Source organism: Dermacentor variabilis, chromosome 4, assembly GCF_050947875.1.
Source record: "Dermacentor variabilis isolate Ectoservices chromosome 4, ASM5094787v1, whole genome shotgun sequence".
NCBI classification, from domain to species: domain Eukaryota; kingdom Metazoa; phylum Arthropoda; class Arachnida; order Ixodida; family Ixodidae; genus Dermacentor; species Dermacentor variabilis.
The window spans coordinates 79,434,125-79,459,071 of NC_134571.1; the positions used below are offsets into that span (position 1 = coordinate 79,434,125).

General features: G+C 45.7%; 1 protein-coding gene across 1 annotated transcript in view; it reads left to right on the forward strand.

Moving 5' to 3' along the window:
* Positions 1-24,149, forward strand: part of LOC142579405 (fatty acyl-CoA reductase 1-like) — a 41,824-nt gene extending 17,675 nt beyond the window's left edge. The window contains exons 7-12 of the mRNA XM_075689551.1: positions 89-133; positions 797-915; positions 10,719-10,958; positions 11,703-11,832; positions 14,760-14,887; positions 20,523-24,149. Of these exons, the coding sequence (XP_075545666.1) occupies positions 89-133; positions 797-915; positions 10,719-10,958; positions 11,703-11,832; positions 14,760-14,887; positions 20,523-20,736 (876 nt within the window). The 3' untranslated portion in view covers positions 20,737-24,149. The remainder of the gene's footprint in view (positions 1-88; positions 134-796; positions 916-10,718; positions 10,959-11,702; positions 11,833-14,759; positions 14,888-20,522) is intronic.
* Positions 24,150-24,947: the final 798 nt, after the last annotated feature.

Below are 24,947 nucleotides of genomic sequence, written 5' to 3' on the forward strand. Positions count from 1 at the left end.
TGACGCGGAGCCGAATGAGCCTGTGGCTATTGTCATAAGTGATCAAGAGCCTGTTGCGTGATGTCTTTTTTTTTTAATTCTTTCGCAGGGGTGGATTGACAACATCAACGGACCCACGGGTCTTCTTGTTGCAGTGAGTATTGTTATCGGCGCGTTGAGATAGCATATGGTTACACAACGATTCCTTTAAACGCTGTTCTGACGCATCGCGATTAAAATTCTTTTTTTTTCTTCTATTCTTTATTCACGAACGTTTCTTAAAGCAATAGTCGTCGGCCAATCGCAGCAAACCGCAAAATGATAACTAAGGTTCTGGCAAGTGATGAAGAGCAGTTCTTTTGGTACAGAAATTTTCGCAAGTCTGGCCCTTGTATGACTGTTATCAAGAGCTATTTACCGTTAACCCGTCCTTATACGTGAGATTCACGGTGATGCTGTCAACAGCAGTCCTTGTCAAAAACTACATGTAATGACGGTAAACTTATGGTTACGGAGAACGCGGCTGACACGGCTTGTGATGATGGGCATATTTGAGACATTATTCGGTCGCTCCAAAAAGTGCGTCAACTCCTTCCTGCCTAACCTTATAACACGTCGTCTCTGCAAATACAGCTTTATTAACTGAAATGATATACGAATATAAATGTAGAAGCAAAGAGACCCTCTGCATAGGATGTATCACATACTCCTACATACTCACATACTCCTTAACAGTTTTCACAAACCAAATTGTTCGACCACCTTGCTTCAATCTCTCCCTTTCTCTTTTCTTACCTTTCTTCCTTATTTCGTCAAGTCTGGTAAAGGACTCCTTCGATCAATGGTGGCGGACACGGACAAGGCAGCCGACTTCGTGCCCGTAGACGTGGTCATCAACACCATGATCATGGTCGCTTGGCACACCGCAATGCACAGGTGGGTCTACTGTTCCCGTGGCGTTTCGTGAGCTACACGAGGCTCCAGAACGATGTGTACATGTCACTCAAACGTTGCAGCCCCCAATTAGCTGTCCTTCAACTATTCTAAATTTTAGAAACAGCAGATGGCGCCTCCGCCAACTGGATGAACTGGTGGCTAGAGCAGGTAGCTTACAAGACTTCCTTTTGAACGACAAAGATATACAAGTATGAAGAGATGATGTTGGAAATGGCTTTGTCTTACGCACGTATCCTTCCTTGAAATAACCGCACTCGCCCTTCCAACTTGTCTTCGTTTCCACTTACACGTACGTAATATCACCACTACAATTAAATTCGATGCGTTCCTTTGGTGTGACATAGATATAATTTAAGTGTTGGTGGCTTCATGGTCTGTCTCGATGGCGAATTTCTTGTAAGGATAAGACCATGTCACGGGCAGTTGTGCCTCGTCCCTATGCTGTATTATGTCTGACTAGCGGCATTTTCAAGCTTAGTAGAGAAAATGGCAAAGAAAAACTAAAACAATGCAGCACTTACTGCATTGAACCTTGATTTGGTGTGCACTAATTTTTCATGTGCCAAAAAAATTAAAATGTTAGGATGTGTAAATGGCGTCATGCCCCGCAAAAGCCTTTTAGCATTTAACGAGAGTGCGGACATCTCATTTGCTTCAATCAGCTATTGACTATCGTGTTTAACCGTGTTTTATTTTTCCGAAGCTCTACACCACGCCGCCACACAATTCGCATTGTGGGCAAAGACAATCCTGACGAAAATTTTAACAACTTCATATGTCCCGTTCTGAGCGAACACTCCTCGCGCAAACAGGACAGGCTCGCTAGATAGAATGATATAACCAATGCATATCTAAACGCCAGAAGGATATACCCACCGCCGAGTCCCAAATTGAACAGGAGGCAGGCCGTCGCCTGGAGACAACTCCAGACGAACACCTTCCCTAATCCATTCAGTCTGAAACGTGTCTTCCCAGATAAGCATCAGGACGACACGTACTAATTGTGCCAGGAAGAACCAGCAGCACTCAAACACATGTTGTGAGAGGGCAATGTAATTATAGGAAGGATGGCAGTTGCTCCAGAGACCCTGTCATCGAGGTGGGCCGCCGCTCTACGCAGCTCAGACCTCGGCATCCAGACATGGGTAGTCCAGCAAGCCCGTGAGGCGACGTTGAGGCAGCAGGGCCCTGAGGTTCCCCCGTGGGAGACTTGAGCCCGGGTCGCGTTAAACCTTGCTGAACGTATACAATAAAGTTGTATCCATCCATTCATCCATCCATCTATCATATTCAGAATGCTTGATGTAACAAAAAAAAAAAACTTTGCCTACTTTTTTCTAGCCCGGCAAGGGTTATAACAACGACACGTGCTGAGATCCAAAGACAGAAAGCAGTTAGACTGACGCTATTCGCTTTCAAAAGCACAAAGCAAGTTTGTCTTGCTTGTGGTTAGGTAATCACTGTTATTTTACCAACAAGGGGATGGTTCTCCGGCGGGAAAACAAAGTAGCAGCGCTGGCATTGTCCAATAAATGACCATACCCTGACAGTCCATGTCTCAACTACACGAGAGTACACAGCCACCTGATGTAACTAAAGAACGACATAAAGAACGACAACAGCACAAAAGCTTGTAATACTCGCCTTCGCGCACTGCAGCAAAATATCTCACATTTAACAAAAAGAAAAGAAAAACGAAGTAGCATTGAGCTCGCTGATAACCTCGTAAGGAGACTACTTCCAAGAACGCCGAACGTAGATGGCGTTACCTGCTGCTGCTGCTGCTGCAAAAAAAAAAAAAAGTTAAATGTTTGCGTCGAACGAGACAGTTGCAGTTACGGTTACGGAGACGCTGCGTGAAACAAACAGGAAGAAAACAACAGGAGACGGGAAAGAGTGGCACACTACCTGAAAGCAACATTCTTTATGCACTTGCGCTTTGGAAGCACTTCTAAAGCTTACAGCGTTTGCGAAAGAAGATGTCCATTTTGCCAACAACAGGCAATGAACCCACCAACCAAAATTCTCTTCCTGCGTGTTTATTTGCGCCGTCACACAAAAACAAAAAAAAAAACCCCGGATTTTCAGCGTCTATATGCCACCATATCTGCAATGATAGACACACAGCTGTTTTCAAGAAAGGACACGCTCTGCCCCATTTGCTCGAAAAAAATTATCGGGAATCGCTCGCAGTCAGACAGAAATGCGCTGTATTCAAAACTTGCGCGTGTATTGCGCCTGGCTTGAGCGGATGTTACAATAATAATAATAATAATAATAATAATAATAATAATAATAATAATAATAATAATAATAATAATAATAATAATAATAATAATAATAATAATAATAATAATAATAATAATAATAATAATAATAATAATAACAGTTCCGCGTGCGACAGCAAATTATTTGGCAGCTGCGCTAAGATTGGTCGTTTGATCAGGTGCACAAACTGCTCTGCACATTCGCTTACTGACTAAATTAACCAGCACGTCGTCACGAGTGCACAATAACACACGAACACGTCTCACTCGATGAGCGCGGACACTTTCTGTCAGAACTCTGGCGTGAGGGAGAGCGGATGCAGCAGCGCACGAATTGTCCTTCGTGCTGCTTCTAGGTTCAACGCGCATAGGGTATGATAGATAAACTTTATTGAAAGAATAATCAGATTGATCGCTTATGGTCGGAGACCCCAGTCCAGGGCTCCGATGGCTATTGCCATTTTCTCAGCTCTGTGTATCAGCTTGAGCTGGTATTCGAGGGCCGAGCTGGACAGCAGTGCCTCCCATTGGTCCCTCGTGGTGTTCACTAAGCGGCGCGAACACATCGCACATGATGACACCAGGGGTGCTTTAACGTAAAGCTATTCCAAACTGCTTGTATCCTACCTGTATATCTGCAAGCAGGCCTCCACGATTGCCCAACTTCACTTCTCTGTCACACAACGTAAGGAAAACGGCGAAAGCTACTCATTTGATATGACATGCACACACTAATTATACGCAATGAGAACGAACAACAGATAAATAATATTTTCTTATTCTACGCCTTTTTACCATCAGCCCTCTGCAATTGGTCGAAAGTTTCGGGCTGCGCCCACTTCGCCTGTCTGTCACCTGACGTCCCGAAACCGCGAAAACTCACCGCGTCCAAGTGGCGTGTACGTATTAAAGACGCAATATCATACCGATCAAAAGTAATTTTTTTCTTAATAGTCGGAGGCTGTTCCGTTCCTAAGTGATAAGAAGATGGGTGTCCGCCGATCTCTCTGACAGTGGATAGCCGGAGCTGCTAGGGAGAATGGATTTATTTGCCTATAATAAACATTTTCTCTTGGCATTATATCATTTTGAGCATTTTCGGCTCGTAAACGACATCACTGTGCCAAATTTTCCTAGTTGAGGATACGTTTCAGCTGCATTGTTACCTTTCCGTTGCACGCCACTGCAATTTTCTACCAGATACCGAAAGATAAGCAAGAAGGAGCAGGCCAATCGCAGACGCCGGCACCACCCTCCTGATCAGGTTATCTATTTTGACTGCGCTAGCCCTTCCCCACCTTACCATCTCCACTTCTGCATGCTCCTCGCCTTTGATCAGCCAATCACATAAGAAATACATGTCAAGTAAGGTAAAGCTATTCGCTTTGAAAGCAAACAAAAGCGACCTCCTATAAAAGGGGAGGGCGTTTCGTTGGCCTTCTCAAACAACGCTGCGAGTCACCACCCGATGCTTGTGTTGGCGGTTACGTCAGGAAATTGGAATAAAAATAGAAGGGTTGAAATCCGGGCCAGTTGGTACATACTTCAAGGAAAAAAGCCGACCAGTCAAAATGCACAAAGGACAAGAGGAGAGGTTCACACCACAACGACCAATCGTTGTGGTGCGCGTTACGTCAGGAGATGGGAATAAAAATGTAAGGGTTGAAATCCGGGCCAGTTGGTACATACTTGAAGGAAAAAAAACAACCAGTCAAAAAACACAAAGGACAAGAGTCGAGCCAACATTGCCCTACCAGTTTTCGTGAAGCTGAGGCGTTCCCTCTGTCGCATCAGAGTGGCCTGCCTGAGTTCATCGAAATTATTATGTGTTCCCAAAGCTAGCATGCGCTCTGTGGAGGTACATTAGGCAGGCCCAGAGCCACCTTGAAAGCGGTTCGAATTATTGTGTTGGCCTGCCTTTCCTCTTCCCTGCTCAGCATTCGGTAAGGTAAGCTATACGTGATTCGACTAATTACTAATGTCTGTACGAGCCTCAGGGTATCGTCTTCTCGCATGACCACCTCTCGTTACGTCACTCGACGTAGAGGCGATTAGAGCTACGTTGTGGGTTGTGGATTTGAGCGTTTTGAGCGTCTGTGCTGCTCTGCCGTCGCGCTGAAGCCACAAACCCAGGACTCGAACCGTTGGTACCTCTCGGACCGTGTGGCCCTCAACCACAATGTTAATCGACCTTCTGGATTTATAGCTTTTGGCGTGTATCCGAACGACCTCGAATTTTTTGGGCGAGCACTTTAGCCCGCTTCCTCGGGAAAATTTCTCCACCGCTAATGCTGCGCTTTGGGGCGTATATCCTTTATCCCCTAGAGAACCTCTGCTTGCCCACAGCGTGATGTAGGCTGCGTAGGGTGTGTTACCTAGGTCGAGTATCCGATCCAGAACGCGTGCGAGGCTACACATCGCCATGTTGAAGAGCAGAGGTGATATCGCTCCTTGGGGTGTTCCTTTGCCTAGTATTTTAAATATTTCCACTGTGATTTGGTCAATACTGATGCGTACCTCGCGGTTGGGAAGAAACGTCTTTATGTAATTGTAGATACGTCCGCCTCAACCCGCGAGTTCGAGTTCCTCGAGTATTGCGGCATGAAAGACGTTCACGAAGGCTCCTTTGAGGTCTAGAGCTAGGACTAGTCTCTCGGTCACCGTATACGGTATATTAGTTTGAATTGCGTCTCTGAGTAGGAGGAACGCGTCTTGACACGGAAAAACCCTTGCGAAATCATATCCTGGAGTTCGGGAACCAGTTCCACTCTTTCAGGTATCGCTGCAGTTTGCTATGGATCACCCTCTCATATAGCTTTCCCAAGCAGGACGTGAGCGATGCCGGCCGAAGTGTATCAATCGATTCTGTTTTGGTTTGGGGATCATGATTATTTTAGCCAATTTACATTCTTAGTGCAAGTCGCCCTTGACCCAGTGCTCGCTATTGAGAATCTTTGTTGTTTTCGCTATAGGGCCGCCGAATCCATGTTTCAAATCATTGAACTTGCGTTCGAGTCTGGGCCTTGTGCCGAGTTTCTAACTGCGGCTTGTGCCGCCCCGCACTCTTCAGCGTGCGTTATTTTTTCGTCTAATTTAGGGTTGGCTTCTCCCTCATATGGTCTCGTCGTGCAGGGCGATCCCGTGGCCGGCGAGAGTCCCATATATTTGTTCTGGAGGGCGTCGAGTAGTTCCTGGTCTGTACCCTCAATGTTGTTTCCTATAATTTGGAGCTTCTTGTTGTTCTCTGCACGTGTGCTCATCGGGTTTATCATGCTCCGTAGTATTCGCCACGTACTGGTCGTTCCCAGAGTCCCTGATAGGGTTCCGCACAACGTCGCCCACTCGTTTTTGCTAGCTTCTTGGCATGGCCTTGGGCTTGCTCTGCCAAGAGAGCGATGCGTTGTCTGAGGTGTTTGTTTAGGCGTTGTCGTTTCCACCTCTTGGCCAGTTTCCGCCGCTCTTCCCATTGGCTGACCGGCTGAGAGTCTATCACGGGTGCCTCCGCCACGCGCTCAATGGCTTTGGTGGTGTCCGCGTGCGCTTTATGAAGAAATTGACTCCATTCCCGCGTGTTGGTAGGGGTCAGTCGGGGTGGTATCCGACTGCTCCAGCGCCCTTTGGAGTTCTCTATAATGAGGCCAGTCGGTTAACTTAGTGGCCCCTATTGTTCGCCGGATTTTGGGCGTGGAGATCTCTATTCTGATGATGTCGTAGCCGCTTCCCAGGTTTTCGTCGAGGGAAGCCAACTGTGCGTCTCTGACGTTAATTGTAAATGCTCGGTGTGGCGCCGTGTCACAGCTGACACTGTTACCCGTCCACGTCGGTTTGCCGATTTGATTGATTGCCCGTAAGTCCAAGACTGTGGCGGTGCACTCGAGTAGGAACCATTTGGGCGTCGTTTTCTCGTATCCCCACAATATGTAAGGTGCGTTAAAATCACCCGCTATCACCGCATTATTCCTGGTACCCACTAAATATTTTGTTGCCGAGAGAAATTTGGGTAGATCGGTCCCCTTTGCTTTTGGGGGGGACACGTTTGTGATCATTGTGTGCGCCTAACTTCGTTCCTTTGGCATCACACTGATAACTATAGATTGGAATAGTTTTACGTTATAGGGCCCCAGCCGCTGGCGCGCCTGAACTTTGTACCCACCGCAGGTCGCTTTCAAGATCGAGGCCGCGCTCAGCCGCGCCACACGAAGCCGCCGCCGGAGTAAAACGTCCCCCACTTTCCCTGCGGTCTTGTGCGCGATGGAAGACGGCGCGCTCACTCCCCGCCTTCCTCCTTTGCGCGCGCGTAATCAAGCCACCACTCTCTGCGCACCCTCGCACGCTTTCACTTTCACCCACAAAATACTGCGCACGACCACGGTGTTATCGCAGTCTCACTTTATACGAAACATCACGTCGACGACGACGACGGAAATGCACCTTGGGTGTCCATATAATCGCTATCGCAATAAAATTATGTGGATCCGACTCAATGTGCGAATCAATGTAAGAGAAGCTTTATGTGCTGTTTGCTTTGATTGGTGATAATTCGCCGTGATGTGGACGGTGAGTGTTTAATTTATTTATTTAGGAATACTGTAGCCCTCACTTGAGGGCCCCATTACAGGAGAGGGAAAAAATAAAAAATAAAAAATTTCAACACCGACAATACAACGTTATACATCATTGTCAAACACAAATTTCTTCGGCATTTAGTGCAATGCGAGAGTGGTGAGTCGATCTTAAACGTTACCTTGCGTGCACTACTGCTGTTTGTGCGTGTAGTGCACAAAATACACACCCAGAAGTGCTTGCTTGCCGGCGTTTGCTGTGCGCCATTTTTCATAACCTCCGAGATTGAGCCACCAGCCTTCTCAGCCCAACCTTGCACGCTTTAACTCGCACCGGTAGCATACGGTGCCCGGCGGCGATGTTATCGCACTTGTACTTTACACAGAACAACACAGGGACGGAGAAGACGCCGCCGATGACGTCGGCGGAAATTCTTCTGATGTGTCCATATAATTACTATCGCAATAATAAAACATTGTGTGCAGAGAACGCTGCCATATACTCGAAGCTTGTTTTCTCACAATACGACTTAGTTTGTGGCGAAACAAACTCATTGTAAATTTTCTTTGTAATTTTAGGCGTTTGGTACGACAACACTTAAAAGCCCGGATTCAGGTTAGTCGACCTCGTCCGACCGACTGTCCAACCAGTGTTTTGTTGCGCTAGGGGGCCACTGCAACAGTCATGTTGCGAGAGGAAATATTGCCGACACGGCGGAGGTCCGAGAAATATTGTCAAACGGTGACGTGTTTACGCAGCCAACCGATCGTGTGGCTAACAGCAGGCTCTATCACAATTGACCCAGTGCAGTTCACCGGTTATGGCTTCACTCTCTCAAAGCTTCCGAACCTGACCTTCGCGTATAACGTGCGAGATTTGCGTACACTTAAGAGGCACGCATGATTTTAGTTATACTTCCAAACTGTTAAAAATGGCATCCTTTATTAAATGAGACGAGTCTGCTGATTTTCGCTGTAACATGGGGAGTATCGCTTCCTCTTTATTTAGTTCGGTCACGCGTTCTACAGATCATGAGTTTTCCCTTTGAATATTTTCTGCACTGATCATATTCAAAGCTTGACATTGTCGGCACATTGCGCTATCAAGTTAACACGCGTAAAAAGTTCTCTATTTGGCGATATCCTTTTGTGTCAAACATTCTTGTAATAGTAAATCTTTCGGAATAGAAAATACTTTAGTTTTATAAATACCAAATAAAACATTTTACTATGAGCCGAAACTTGAGCAAAAGTGGCGCCCGCATCTGTGTTAAATGCTTGGATGTTACTCCATAAAGCCATTTGGTCCGTTGCTTCTTGCAGAATCAGACAGCGTCATCTTTCCTTATACGTCAGGCCGTGAATGTTTATCACAGATGCACGTTCGAGTCCATATTTAACATGGTCAACGAACCCTTCTCTATCAATCAACGACTGACAAGTCTTTTGCCCCTGTGGAGCCGCTTCGCCGCATAATGGCCACACGAAAGGGCCACAGGAAAAAAAATTCAGCCTGCGCAATAAAACCAAACTGGGCCTACGTGTATAGAGAGAAATACGATATGTGACACTAGAGCGCAATCAGCGGATGAGTTTTCGCTGCGTTACAGTCGGCATTTTAATTATTACCCCATGTATTTTAAACGGGCCTAAAAAAGGGCCCCAGGAAGATAGTCCAGCCAGCAGAATTAAACTACGCTCGACATATAGCGTGAAACCGTTGTCAGTATTAAGTGCATTAAGTGCAAATTGTGAAAAATGAGGCATCGCTTAGCAATGAAATTTAAAAAAAAAAATGCTTCCCTTTCCCTTAGAGTTACGCCGGACGCATCGACCCAGGATCGGCTTCACGGCAGTAGAAGATATCCTGAATTCCTGGACTTGACTCTTGTTGATGTCGGCAAATCATTGAGCACACATTGCGCCTCTGTCCTCAGTATTCAGTGCAACGTCTCTTTCTGGAGACCGCGTTAAACCAGCTGAACCGGATGACATTTTCAGAGGTGAAGCTTGTGGGACCATGACTACACAAAAAAGAATTCACAAGGTTTCTTATGTTATTCCTAAGACTACTTGAAGGCGAAAGCCGGAGTGCCGATGCGTTAAGACGGACGCATGACGTACACATCTTCCTTAATTCGCTTAGTCTACTTCGCTTAGTCATCCCTCTTAATTTGCTTACTCATCCTCTTATTCGGCGCTCCCACTCAAGGTCGTGGGTTAGAATGTCTTAACTTGGCCTTCATTAATATCAAAGGTCGCGGGTTCTAGTGTCTTAATTAGCTCTATCCTAATTACACGTATCTTTATTAACTTCCCTTAATTACCACCAAAGGTAGTGGGTTCGACTCTCACAAGAGGTCGCGGGGTCGAGTGCCTCAACTCTATCTTAACTAACTGTGCCTGAATTCGTTTCGCCTTGATTAACAACAAAGCTCATGCGTTCGACTCCCACCAAAGATCGAAGGTTCGTAGCCTTAATTAACACCAAAGGTCGTGGATTCGACTCCCAGCAAAGGTCCATTGTTGGTAGCCTTTTTGTACCTTTCGTTTCGTCGACGTGTTTTCGCTCAAGGACTTTGAAGGTCGGCTGACTGATGAGACATATAAGGCCTTCGCCTTAATAACCACCACTGGCAGAAAAGGCAACTAGCGCGCTACTGGAGCTTTTTAAGAGTACGCGCCTAAGTTACCGTCTGCAGTTGTACTGTGCACCACGTAATGTACGCGCAGTGTTCGCTCTCTCCCTCTTTCCCTCTCTGCGTTTTCTACTGACCACATCGTATGGTAGCAAACCAGACGCTCCTAATGGCTCACCTCCCGTACCATTCCTTTTCTTGGTTTCCCATGCTCTCTCTCTCTCTCTCTCTCTCTCTCTCTCTCTCTCTCTCTACAATTTACGCCCGATACGAAGAGAATACCTGCTCCGCACGCACTACATTTCTGTGTGCAGGCCGGACAAGATTGCCGTCTACCACGTGGCGTCGGGAACCCTGCGCAAGCTGACGTGGGGCGACATCGAGACAATCGCGTACCCGCTGCTGCTGTGGCACCCGATGCCGAATGCGGTGCGGCATCCGGGCGGCAGCTTCAAGAAAAGCCGATTTTTCAACGCGCTTTCGATGTTCTTCGAGCACCGCTGTCCCGCATTGCTCTTCGACGCTTACCTGTGGCTCTCCGGAAGGAAGCCCAAGTGAGTGCTCGGGTTGAGCACGCCTATGTAGTGTTTCGTTGCAGCTCTTGTCACAGAGTGGAAACTACTCATAAGCGCATGCGCGAGCAGTTTGGCACACAGCACCAGGTACACGAGAAAACACGTGGAAAGAAGGCGCAGTTGGAGGAAGCAGAGTTACTGCACGGGCTTTGCGTTCAGATGAACTCGAAGTGCAATATTGCACAAGCACACACAGTCTAAGAGAACGCGTTGCGCGCGTGTGTGTGCGTGCGTGTGGGCGCGGGCGCGCTTGTGTGTGTGTGTGTGTGTGTGCGTGTGCGTGTGTGTGCGTGTGTGTGCGTGTGTGTGTGCGTGTGCGTGTGCGTGCGTGCGTGCGTGCGCGTGTGTGCGTGCGTGCGTGCGTGCGCGCGCGCGCGCGCGCGTGTGTGTGTGTGTGTGTGTGTGTGTGTGTGTGTGTGTGTGTGTGTGTGTTGAATAGGTATAGGTTAATTACAGGATTAAGGATTAATTGTACTCTAAACATAACATATGCGGCAGCTTTAACACGAGACCTAGCTTTTTGGAGGACACAACACATACCTTGTCTTTCGCTTGGTCTGTGTCTTCTACTCGACCTTCCAAAAACGAACGCGCCCAGAAATTTCGATAAATCTGTGCATATCTAGCCGTTATAGAGCATCACAGTTAAGTAACCACTCCATTTATTCCTGAGTCACTTATTCCAGTTGTCGATCTGCTCTTCTTTAAACGTTCTCGGCGCAGGATGCTACCCCTGTTCAACAAGCTGTACAAGGTGATGGTCTCGCTCGAGTACTTCACCACTCACGAGTGGCGCTTCCACAGCGGGAACCTGCTGTCGCTCCTGCAGGAAATCTCACCCGCCGATCGAAAGGTGTGCATATATATTTTCACCTGCGTGGTCTGGCGGGGTGCCGAAGCACGCCCGTTTAAGCTAGCGCCAGTGACGTTCGCGCCGAGCACGCGCGCTTGTCAGCGAACTACTGTTCTGTTATTTACCGCCATTGTGTTTGTGCTTCTCATTACTCACCTCCTTTTCTTCTTTTCGTTGTGCACTAGCGTGTGTCTGCATTTTCTCTGTGGCTTTGTGTAGAGCCTTGTGGAGAACCCCTACCGAAAAAGAAAGAATGAAAAGCAGTCTCAACGTGTTTAAGATCTCCAACCCTAGCTTCTTCATTAGATTCCACCATTATATGGTGCGTAAGTATGACGCGTTAATATTTGTGGAGTATAACTTCCCGAAACTGCACAGTGGTTTACGAGGGACGCTGGGGTGGAAGGAACGGGGCTCCCAATTAATTTTGACTGCCTGGGGTTCTTTAACGTGCACCTAATGCACTGTACACAAACGTATTTGCCTTCTCCATCGGAATGCGGCCGCCACGGCTGGGATAAAACACGTGACCGTGTGATAAGCAGCACGACGCCATAGCCACTGAGATATCGCGAATGGTGAGATTGATGTTCATGGTGTTAGTGTTTTTCGTCTTTTTCTTTTTTGTCGCAAGGGCCAGGGCTGGCCAAATAGCGCCAAGAAATGGTATAGAGAAGTCGATGACGTGGCTAATGACAAGTAGTACATGTAACGTGGCTGTATAGAGGCCTAAAAAATATTCGCTGTAAAGTGAGATTAACGTCACATGTGATAGAAGTAAAGACAATTTTACACGTCGAATTTAGTTGTATATTGATTCGTGTTCTTGTTTGTCTTTTGCGGATGGCCACTTTTCACCGGTTAACAAATGCTGAACGTTATACTAAGGCGCAAGACATTCATGTATCAAAATATTCTCGGTTGTTGTAGTTGATTCTATTTGTTAACTGTGTTGTCGCCAAACCTCGTGTGAATAGATTGTATGCGCGACGCGAATAGTGTTATAGTGTTGTACATTCCAGAATTTGTGCCAGCACCAGTGACTACGCTGGGGAAATGTTCGCTGAGTCAAGTATAAGTAGTGCACGTGTCCGGCCCGCAGATCTGATTTCGACGATCGACGTAGGTTCTCGTCACTATCGTTGTCCCCAAGTGTTTTTTTTTTTTTTTTGTGAGCACGCGTTCTTCCAATAAAGAGTTTGTTTTGTGATTCGCTGTTGTGTCACATTCTAATTATTCACCGTCACAAGAACGTCATAATATCACTTAGTTAACCGCTTCACCAAAGTTTCTACTCACATAGGTTCCAACATAATCGTTGAATCGGCATAATTCCCGTGCTTACAGGAATATTTGCCGAAAAGAAAGCAGTGGGCAGTAAAATATGCGTACTTGTGCTATTGGCTCATACTGGTCATCGAAACACAAAGCAAAAAGAAAAACATCTGCGGCTCATTCGCGCAGTCATGCGGTATAATTGGCAAAAGAATTAAGGCCTACAGCCTTTCGAAAGTTTACGCTTCCGGCCTCAATGTTCTCTTCTGATGGTTTATGTAGACTTATGCCCACCTTTCACTGCCTTTACATAACCGGTGCCAACACTCGAATGTAGTAAGGCCTCTGCCTAAGCCTGTTTCACACGCAAGCGATTTTGGGCCAGAAACGGCGCGGTGGTTGTTACGTGAGCAAGCCTCCTTTCCTAAAACCAGCGGCGCGCGACGCTGCGATCACGACCGAAACATTTGGAAAAGTTCGCGAGTGACGAGAGCGGCAACCAATGGCGGAGCGCTTGTGAGCAGTGACGTTAAGGTCACGTGACAAGGACGTGGCCAAAGAGCGGGCGGCACGCATACGTCACTCTAGACTCTAGTACGGGGAGCTCGCCCACTCGAGCAGATGGATAGCAGACGATATTTGTAGCAGACAACGCCTACTACCAGTTTGCAATGTCTGCCGCTGTCTTCAACGAGCTGTTCATCACTCAAGTTGGGAAGTGTCTCCTTGTTTGGGATGCTAAAATGAAAGATTTTCGCAACAAAGATAACAGGAGGATTCTTTGAGAAGAAATTACGCACTTCTATCTATCTCTTCTATCCGGGTGACCGAGACGGCGTGCGAACGCCTTGCAGCATTCGAAAACAAGAGCCATTGGCAAACGTACATGCGCTTCAAGGCCAAATCACACGAACCATCCCTTTCCTTTAATTCCGTATGGCCAACTCTGTGTGAGTGAATTTAGTAAGATCTCTAAGCTGCTGCCTATAAAAAGCTAATATAAACAAATAGGAATAAAAAACGTTGTATTAGCAGTTGGACACGCAGTATTTTTATCTTCTCCAAGGTTTACGAGCGCGAAAGTGCAGCACCAACGTGATACACCTGTGAAACCCGCAGCTCCAGGACGCCAAAACATGGAAATGTGCAGCAAGGCGCCGCTCTTGAAGGCCACTGAGACCCGCGGCTCATGGGCGCTTTCCCCAAGCAACCCTGTGGATCACAGCGGCACGCGTCGCGCCAAAACGGAGCATGTGAAACGAAGCTGCATCTGCGCGCCGTGGTGAAACGTGTGAAACAGGCTTTGCAGCACTACAATCTTATTGGGCACTAAAACCATCATCAGAGCTTAGTATAAGGTGTTCGCTAATTTGAGTCGTGATCTCAGATTCTGTGAGCTCAAGCACGTAAGCATTCGACATCCTGAAAGCCCAGCCGCCCGCAAAGCGAATGTTATCGCAACGTTGGGCTTCACCTCACAAAGATTGTTAATGCGGCGAAGCAAACAAAAATGCGTGGGTTGCTTAGATTGATTTTTGGAGCGCTGCGAGCAATGTCTACACGTTGTCGGCTCTGAAATAAAATTATAATTGTATAAAACTAAGTATTATATAGTCGGACAAGCGTTTACAATTTGGGTGTCACTGTCGCAGACGTTCTGCGCGGATCTTCGACTGCTGGATTGGGGTAACTACTTCAAGGATTACGTGGTGGGCACCCGCAAGTACGTACTCAAGGAGGACCCTTCCACCGTGCCAGACGGTCGAAACGCGCTGCGAAGGTATATTTACTCGGTGTGGGTCCATAATATTTATAATCTTGGAACCTTTATCATTTGTGTTACCTCTGTACACACACACACCCGGCTTGAGTGATCATGGTGTACTTCATTTTACAATGTGTTCAAAGGGGCTGGTTGGCTCATCTTTTTTATTCATTTTACAGTTTTGCGCCCCGAACATAGTACACTTAAGAGTGTGAAACGGATAAGCGACTGCATCAAAGCTGATTTTGAAGCTATCAATATCAGTCGTTGGTCCTTCCTGGATGAATTCCTGTTAAATTATTTAGATAAGCCAGATGAAGCACTCTGACAGCTGTTCCAAGCAAAAGCGTCTGATCCGATCAACCTGTAGGCACCTTTAGGAACCGTATACACCGACTCTAACGCACCCTGGTGCTCTAGGTATACCCGAAGAGATTATCTAACAAAAAATCACGGCTCTTTCGCGCTACAAAGAAATCGCAATGCGCCGAGCGCTGGTCAGTCTATAAAGTGGCTGTCACATTGTATACTAACGCTCTCAACACTGCTAAATTAATTTTTTTCACACTGCGCTTTCATATTTGTGAAGAATTATTCCGAAACAGTTTTGGAGCGCAGTAAAGCTGAAAAATGAAAAATCTATATGCATCGTTGTTGAGCCTGGGGATCTAGTTCCAAAGCATCTCTCTGCCTCATTACTCAACGAAACGCTTGCTCACTCTTTCTCTGGCTCTAACATTATTCGCTATCTATACACGTACCATTCTAGCTATTTCCCTATGGATCCCGTTACATTTGAAACTACCGATATAGGGGCTATTATTCATAAATTGAAACGGTCGTCATCGTGTGGTACTGACACAATTACCTCAGATTTCTTCAGAATACTAAATAAGATAGTTATGTCACATTAGGCAGCATTCTTAATAAAAATTGATAATAATGCGTTTCAGTATAGAGATGGCTATCTGCGAAAGGAGTGAAAAGCAGCCAAGGTAATCCCTCTTCATAAGTCTGGCGATAGGCATAACCCTCGTAACTTTCGCCCTATTTCCATTACGTCTTTTCCTTATAATCCATTAGGGCATATTATTTACACCCATTTTAATAATTTCTTGGACTCAACTAACTTCTTCCACAGCTCCCAACATGGCTTTCGTAAAGTCTTTCAAGTAAAACGCAACATCTCGTAATTGCTAATGATTCGAGCGAGGCTTTTGACACAGGTGTGGCGATTCACTACATCTTCCTAGACTTTGCGAAAGCATTCGATAAGATTAACAATGAGCTGCTTCTAGTAAAACAACACCTCTTGCGTGACCCACTGTTGCTCCAGTGGATAGAAGAATTTCTTTCTAACCGCACACAGTTTGTTTCCACTAATGATACTGATTCTACTGAGTCATCCGTGCGCTCAGGCACACGCCAGGGTTCTGTTCTAGGCCCACTACTTCTCTTTAAGAATCGTCACCAATGATTTACATAATACTATAAATTCCTCTATTTGTCTTTTTTGCTGACGATTGCGTTATCTACCGGAAAGTTACTAATGATGCCGAAGTCGAATCCCTTCAAACAGACATTAATAACATTGTGCATCCGTGTGACCTCTGGAAAATGGAGCTTAACATTTCTAAATGCAAAACAAAGAGTTTCCCGTAACCACACACCTTTCTCTAACTGCTCGTATTCTTTGAACGCAATACCGCTTGAATCTGTTGGGTCTTATAAGTACCTTGGTGTGCACATTACTAACTCTTTGTCATCGGCTAATCACATTGATTACGTAACATCTAAATCCAATCGCATGCTCGGTTACCTAAAACCAAACTTTCCTTTGCGCCATCGTCACTACAGAAACAGTTATATGTCACTTACGTTCGTCCTGTGCTTGAAGAGTCTGGTGCTGAGTTTGTTGGTACATAGCTTGACAAACGACGAAACCCAGCCTTCGAAGGAACGCACACAAGAGGAGAGAAAAGACAGCCACACACCCTGGGACTAGCAACACAGTTTAATGAAACCTTGGGTCGAAAAAAAATAAAGAAAATACGCGCGCATGCGCCATACAAAACCAAGCAGTCATAAGAAACATCGGTAACTGGCGCATTCTAAAGATGGCATTTTTCGAAAAAAGCCCGTTCTTTGCATGATAGCAATAAGGAGGGTACTCTCACGCACTGATTGTGGCCGTTTGTCTAAAAACACGGTTTACGTAAATTTGTTACATTGTTTACTATAGTGTTGCAAAAGTTCTGCTCTCAAGTTAGTGGTACATCTCAGAGCAATGTATAATACATAAATTTATCCGCTTATTATTAGGTGCAGTTTACAGAATTGCGATATCGTTTTTCATTGCTGAGTTACAGAGCTGTTAATGTCGCAGTTTCGTTATTGAAATTTTGTGACATTCAATAAATTTTTTTTTTCAGAAACATAGATGGTCAAAGTGAGATAATCACCTCTCTGCTGTCGCATATTCTAACTTGTTCTTCTATATGCTTCAAACTTAATCAAAATCGGCGCAGTGGCTGCTAAGAAAAGCCATTTCTGCGTTAACGTGTATTTCGGTAGGATCGCCTGAGCTGAAGCTTCCTCTTAAAAGGTATTCCGCTTGTTTCTGTCTGGCTATTCTTGATAAGCGTAACCGTTTATTCGCGCCGGTCTTGCAGCCAGCTGTCCGCTTTTGCTGGCCCCCTTTCATATCGCCAGTTCGAAGGGTTGCCATTACGGTTGGGTGTTGTACACACTGCGACAGCGCTTTCCGGATGCGCGGCCCGTGTCCAAGAGAATGTTACAGGTGGTACAAAGGTTTCAAGCGCGACGTCCATTCTCGTTAGCAACGCATTTTCAGGCAGTCATTTATAACGCTGCACACGCCTAGCTCTCTTGCCCTAAACGTCGTTATGTATATACTTGCCCGGCCGGCCTACACAATTGAAACGCTCCAGCGTGCTCCGATAGAAGCGACGAGGCCATCCGAGTCGCTCAACTATGGCATATATGTCCGCAAATGTAACTGCTTAGCCGTAGACCGTTTCTACGCAGACTTAGCAAAGTACTGCAGTAGCATGTCGGCTTCAAGCTTTGATCGCGGGGTCGTCGAGTTTCCGTGGCAACAAATCCCAAAATTCGACATTTTTTTAACACCCTCACTTTTTCGCTGTGTGCTGGTACGAAAATATCGAGACGGTAGCGGCGCGCTAGCAAAAAGCGCGGTAAAATAATCACCTAGATTCATAAGGTATACAAACGGGCGAGTTTGAAAGGATGCGTACTTATTAATCAGCGCGAAAACAACGGTTGTTGTTTTCCATTGTTTTCGCGCTGATTAATAAGCATGCATTAGATCCGTAGCACGTTACACGATAATGGTTCGGAGTTTTTAACATATTTACAGCATTATAGCTCAGCCCAGTAAATTTTGTGAACTTTTCCTGGAAAGAGAAGATCCACATACGCGAAGATAACGCGAAACCTATGGAGTCGCGGTAGCGTCAGCGGTGCCACGAGTTGGCCATTGAATTCAAAGTTTTATAAGCTTGGCTTTCCGTCGACGTGACGCAAATATAATTTTGAATAGGTAGTCCGCCGGTATGAAGTGGTTTGACGATGATGATTATTATTACATGTTAATTTTTTTTCTATGTCCTGTGTGCGAGCTGTCTTCCAGTGTTTCTGAACCGCGTTAGTGCTCCTCTTATTTAACGCGCGTTAAGGGCCCCGTGTTGCAGAAAATCCGGTGTCGGTGTCAGCGGAGTTGTCCGTGAGCGAAAAATGCCGCATATACCTAGGTGCTTGGGAAAAATACTTCTGAGGCATGAGGAAAATACTTCCAAGTCGAAAAATTCTACTTACTTTCCGTTCGTAATGCCAAATACTCGTTTTGCCACGATTTACCAAACTTACTAATCAGGAATCCCAAGCAATTCTGGGGCCCTATAACGTAAAACTATTCCAATATGTTTTTATTCCAATCTCCTGACGTCAAATTTGCGTAACCACCGACGCAAGCATCGGGCGGTTACCCGTAGTGTTGTCTGAACAAACCAATCAAACGTTCTCCTCGTTCATAGGAGGTCACTTTTGTTCGCTTGACAAATGAATAACATTGCCTAACACTGAGCGGCTTGTCTTATCTAATCGGCTGACAAGAGGCGAGGAGCACGCTCAAGTGGAGAGGGATTCGGTGGGGCCGAGCCAGTGCACTGAAAATCAATAACCGGATGAAGAGGGTGGTGCCGGCATCTGCGATTGATCCGCTTTCCCTACACTTAGCTTGCGGTGGCTAGTTGAAAATCGCGGCGGCATGCAGTGGAAGCTCAATGATGACGCTGAAACGGATCCTCAGCAAAGAAGAGTTGGCAGAACGATGTCGTATACGTGCCGAAAGACCTCGATAACGTTATACTGCCACGCAAGACGTTTTTTATACGCAAATAAATCCATGCTCTCCGGCAGTTTCCGGTACTTTCAGGAATAACGCTAGAGCTAAAGCAGTTATGGCAGCGTCTGGCTGGCCCCAGATACTCGTCGACTGGAAGCCAATTAAGGTGCGCTCGCTCTGGGATTGGTCGGTAATAGCGGAAATGCAAAATTGCACTTCTCACAGGACGCGATTCCACGTTGCCATCATCTTGACGTGTCGCTTTGGTTATTCAATTTCTAACACATCGATTGAGCTAGTAACATGATATAAATATCTAGGAGCCACCCTCTCTTCCAATTTATCATGGCGCGCCCATATTAGTGACATCATTTCAGCATAGAAAAAAGAACACTCGGTTTTCCTAAGCGCCACCTCCACCTTGTCCCACCACATGTTAAATTGTTCACGTATAAATCATTTGTAAGACCCAAATTAGAATATGCACCTGCCATCTGGAGCCCGCATCAAGCATATCTAATCACAGCATTGGAAGCAGTTCAAAATCGTGATTCATTCATTCCGCATATTCATACGACGTCAGTATTTCATCTTTGAAAGCACAATCCGAACTACCACCCCTCTCAGTCTATCGTCGCCGCATGGCTAGCCTCACGTTTTTTCACTAGTTTTTGTAGTCTTTTCTCAGTCAAGCACCGTATATTACAGCCGCACCACGCATGTCCCACTGCACTAGTCATCCATTTCAAATTGTCCGTCCGCCATCGCACACTTCTACGTTTTCTGCTTCGTTATTTTCTAGAGCAACTACAGACTAGAACGACCTATACCCTATGACATCATGACATCATCTCCATCGCTACATCATCTGCGTTCCAATAACGCGTAACTGATCATCTTCAATGTTGAATAATCTTCGCTGTTTGGGTTTCTTATTGGAAGTGTAATCCCACCCATTATGTAGCACCTCATGAAATAGGGGGCTTTAAGGAACTAAACTGAACTGAAACTGAACTACACGCATATGCCACGCCTTGCTACAGGACAAGTGGTATATGCGGGCTACATTGCCATACCATATAAGTTGCTCACACCTTGTCTTACATTCTTGACAATGTTATTCCTCGGAATGTTGAGAATGACAGCCCACAAGAAATGTCAGGAAACAAAACACCGACAACGCATGCCGTTTATGTTAAATTTCTTTAGTCTTATACTATTGTCTCTTCACGCCTCTGGCAAATGTTGCGCGCGTGTGCGCAGGCTGTACATCTACCAGCAGCTGCTGTACGCCGCGCTCATCGCGCTCGCCTGGCGGCTCATCATGCTCAAGTCCAAGTCGGCGTGTCGCCTCTGGCACGGCCTCGTCTCCCTCTTCCTGCCCCTGCTGAGCCTCGTGTCGTCCGCTTTCGGGCTGCCGTACCCGGAGGACGCGCCGCCACACTCCGCGCCTTCTCCCACTGGCGGGAGGCCGTAGAAAGAGAGCCTCGGTCACCTCGGTCGTGGAGTGTACAGACGCCTGCACAACCGATATGAACGCGCCTCTCCCTATTTTTGTGCTTTGGTTTGTGGGAGCCCAGAACCAAAGGATGGCACTAAGGCAGGCGCAGTGCTATCGTTGTGGACAGAGGAACACGGAGGGAACGCTTTAGTCACGGTTGAGGACATGGAGGAAGAAAAGAACCTAGAAGGAAGAGTCGCGTGACAGTTTGTAAGCCTAGACATAAAAATTAAGGAAAAAACTCGCGAGGAAAAAGCCCTCTCCGCGTCGTCGGCAAACGGCAGTTGCTCAGAACGCCGAGTTGACGCGGACAATGGCGGAGAACCGATCCCGAAGCGTGGGTCACTAAAAGCTGCCAAAATCCAAACGCTGCCCTGAAACTTTGACTAGATTTTTGCACGGCCTATTATCAAAGTGTCAACTCGCCGAAGGGCCTCTACGGGGAGAACAATAGGGAGAAGTGGCGTCAGAGTGGGTTGGCTTGCCGAAGCTGGCCCCTGATGTCATGCTCCCTGCTGGTTTCTCTCTCTCTCTCTCTCGTTCCCATTTCATAACAGGGGCTTCGTGGCCGCTACTTCATTACGTGCTTCCCACGTTGAGCACCAGCGTATACAGGGAGGTACAGCTTCCGTCGCCACTGTCAGAAGGCTCCAACTTTGTCCAGAGCATTCTACTTCTTCCTATCCTAAATACATTTCGTCATTTTCTTCTAGTTTCAAATTATTTGTTCCTCTTTTTCTAGTCATTATTTTATTGCGGGGGGCTTTGAGCACGGCTCATGGCGCTGAATCGGCAGCATCCCCTCAAGCTTAATGGTGATAGTCACACACATTTCTAGTCATAACGCATTTTTATATTTGGTACCAGGAACCGCTGTATCGTGAGTGCTAGAATGTTAAGAGTGCCCTTTTCTACCTGTGGCGTGAAATGGCATTAAGGTGTCGCTCTATATACTGTGCAACGACCGATATCTGTGGGCTTTTACTTCTTGAAGCCTCACCCTAAACATTGCGACTTAGCGGCACACGTTGTCATTATTTCCCTATTCGCACCCAAATATATCGATGTATCGTTCCTCTGTTCAGGTGAAATAATTTGTATATGTTCGACTTCAGAGCAAAGCAATCAGCAATTATTTGAAACGGACTGTACACGCTGCATAATTTTTTTTTCGAAGCGTCCCTTGCGTGTTCGGGCAATGTTTATGTCGTGTACGGCTCAACTTTCCGTGGTCACACACAACCTGTGTGCACGATAACAGAGAGTCACTGTTAGTTTTTCCGAGTGTCCTATGTTCAGATTTTCAAAATACGAACGTCGAAAGGGGTCCCAGAATTGTTACCGGATAGAGACAGGTACCATTAGCCAGGAGCCAGTTCCTCTTTGCTGCAGCCCTTCTTTCACAGTGACAACACGCCCCGTTCTGTCACCTTTCGCCTACCTGGAACTTTATGCAAAAAAAAAAAGCTATCTACCGATTGCTCTTATTAGCGCAACAAAATACATAACGCGATGCATGGCCAGAAAGTCAGAACAAAATACGGATACACTTATTTAAGGAGAACGGATTTATAAAATATATTAAGACACTGAACAAAAGTCTGGCTTATCTGCAATGCTTTTAAAGGCACAGAGTTACAAAGATGTTTCATAAATCAGCTCAAAAGACATGTTTCCTGCTGACAAAACAGAGGGCGAGCTGCGAGCGCATCGATCAAAATCCAACCAATGTGGCCTCGACAGCTCTAAACGTTGGCTTTAAAACTTTTTCTCTTTCTTTCTTTCTTCCTTTCTTTCCTTCTTTCTTTCTTTCTTTCTTTCTTTCTTTCTTTCTTTCTTTCTTTCTTTCTTTCTTTCTCGTAAAACACGACGCACGTACGCAGTGAAGCCCAATCGCAGTGAAGCCTAACCCTCCAGTGAAATGGTTAACGCAAAGTTCAGGTGCGAATAAAGAAATCGGCATTCACATGACCATTGACAATACGATGAGCGTACAGTATACTCGAAGTACTGTTAACGACGTTCCACTTGATTTGGGTGTAAATGACATGCCGCTCGCCACAGTCGGGAGGAAAGGACGCAGTACTGAGTAGTCTTTATTTATATTTATTGACCCTTATCTGCGTTATGGAATACGTGTTGAAAAGTACACATACAGAACTTCATCTCCGGTAATGCAATGGTTGTGAGCATACGTTGAACCAACTTGTGTTCGCCATGAATAACAGTGTTCGAACGAAGAATGTCGCTGGAGCCACTTGTCCTTCCTTGTTACTTGTTCGGTCACTGTTGCTAACTTCAAGCGCCCATCTTCCTGTGATTCTGTACTGTTCGTGTTGTTAGGGCTTGTTCCTATTCTATTTCTGTCCCCTCTGTACGTTTTCCTGGTTGTTACATTAAATGTGTGGGGCCACACTGTCGAACAAATAAAAAAAAAAGATTGCGACACTCCTAACAGTGCAAGATGAGACACGCATATATTGAGTCCAATGCACCTTACAATAGTCATCGGCAGTATCATGTTTTAACTCGTTCTTACAGTGTCGATGTCTGCGTATCAATAAAATCCGTGCTTTTTTTTTAGACTTTGTAATTGACAACTTGGCGTTATCCTTTGAATGCGATATTCTCGTTTCAATATTATGAAAGGCAGTGCACACAGTAATAGCGTCAGAAATGGCAATCTGGGGAGCTCTTCTATTATTATTTTTTGACGCATAGTTGTTTTCTTTGAGTAGGTTGGGAGAGTCGCACAAAAGTATCACCGGTCTCAAACGAAAAGAAAAGAAAAAAAAAGCTTCCGGACACTTCCGATTTCCGAGACACTTTAGATGCAGACTGCTATAACGAAAACCCGTGAACAGGAAATCTTGCATCTTGGAAAATTCGGGTGCATTAGTCTAGAAGCCAAGCGCTAGCAGACAGACACAGCTAAAGCACAGACAAATGTCATAGCACCATCTTTTCAAGCTTAACCTTCCATCTTTTCGTCATCAAAAGAAATTGATTTCCTGGAAGCACACAGATGGAATTTTGTTCTTTTCTTCTTTTCCTGACTCTCTCTCTGTGGCGTACCTGTGTGCTGTTTCGCGGTGTAGGTTGTATTGCGAAATTGTATGTAATATTTTATTATAGAATGTGGGTGTTTCTTTTTTTTCATTAAAAGCTTAACGTTACAAATAGCGTTGGCGTTTATCTTTTTTCTCCAGATCCATCTGCTCGTGCTTTATCCTTGACATAAGAATGGTCTTAGTGTGTGGCTTCTTACTGGCAGAGTTTTCTCGGAAATGTTACCAACAATTTCTATTTGTACGGATATGCGACGACCTCCACTTTTGTGATCTCCTCCATCATGCTTAATAAGCAAATAAAATGAATTATTGATAATTAAATAAAAGGCTCCGGAAGTATATATGGTGTGGGGGGGGGGGCGACGTCTGGGCACTCATGTCGCATTCACCATGTCGTTCATCTCTCTCTCTCCACCCGCCGTGGTTGCTCAGTGGCTATGGTGTTGGGCTGCTGAGCACGAGGTCGCGGGATCGAATCCCGGCCACGGCGGCCGCATTTCGATGGGGGCGCAATGCGAAAACACCCGTGTACTTAGATTTAGGTGCACGTTAAAGAACCCCGGGTAGTCGAAATTTCCGGAGTCCTCCACTACGACGTGCCTCATAATCAGAAAGTGGTTTTGGCACGTAAAACACCATAATTTATCTCTCTCTCTCGATCTCTCACTACATATATACATGTAATTTTCCCTATGTTGTCCTTGTTGTCTTTGTTGACGTCTTATGATGTGATTAAAAAAATCGGGCCCCTCGGTTCTCTTTCTCCTCTTTCATTATTTTTTATATCCGTTCATAATATATATATATATATATATATATATATATATATATATATATATATATATATATATATATATATATATATATATATATATATATATATATATATATATATATATATTCAACGCATGAAATTTCTCAGATATACCGTACGTAAATTAACCCCCGATCGGGGGATTTTCCAAATAGTGTCGGACAACAACAGTTGGACACAGTCAGAGCTAAAAATTATGGGGTTTTACGTGCCAAAACCACTTTCTGATTATGATGCACGCCGTAGTGGGGGACTCCGGAAATTTCGACCACCTGGGGTTCTTTAACGTGCACCTAAATGTA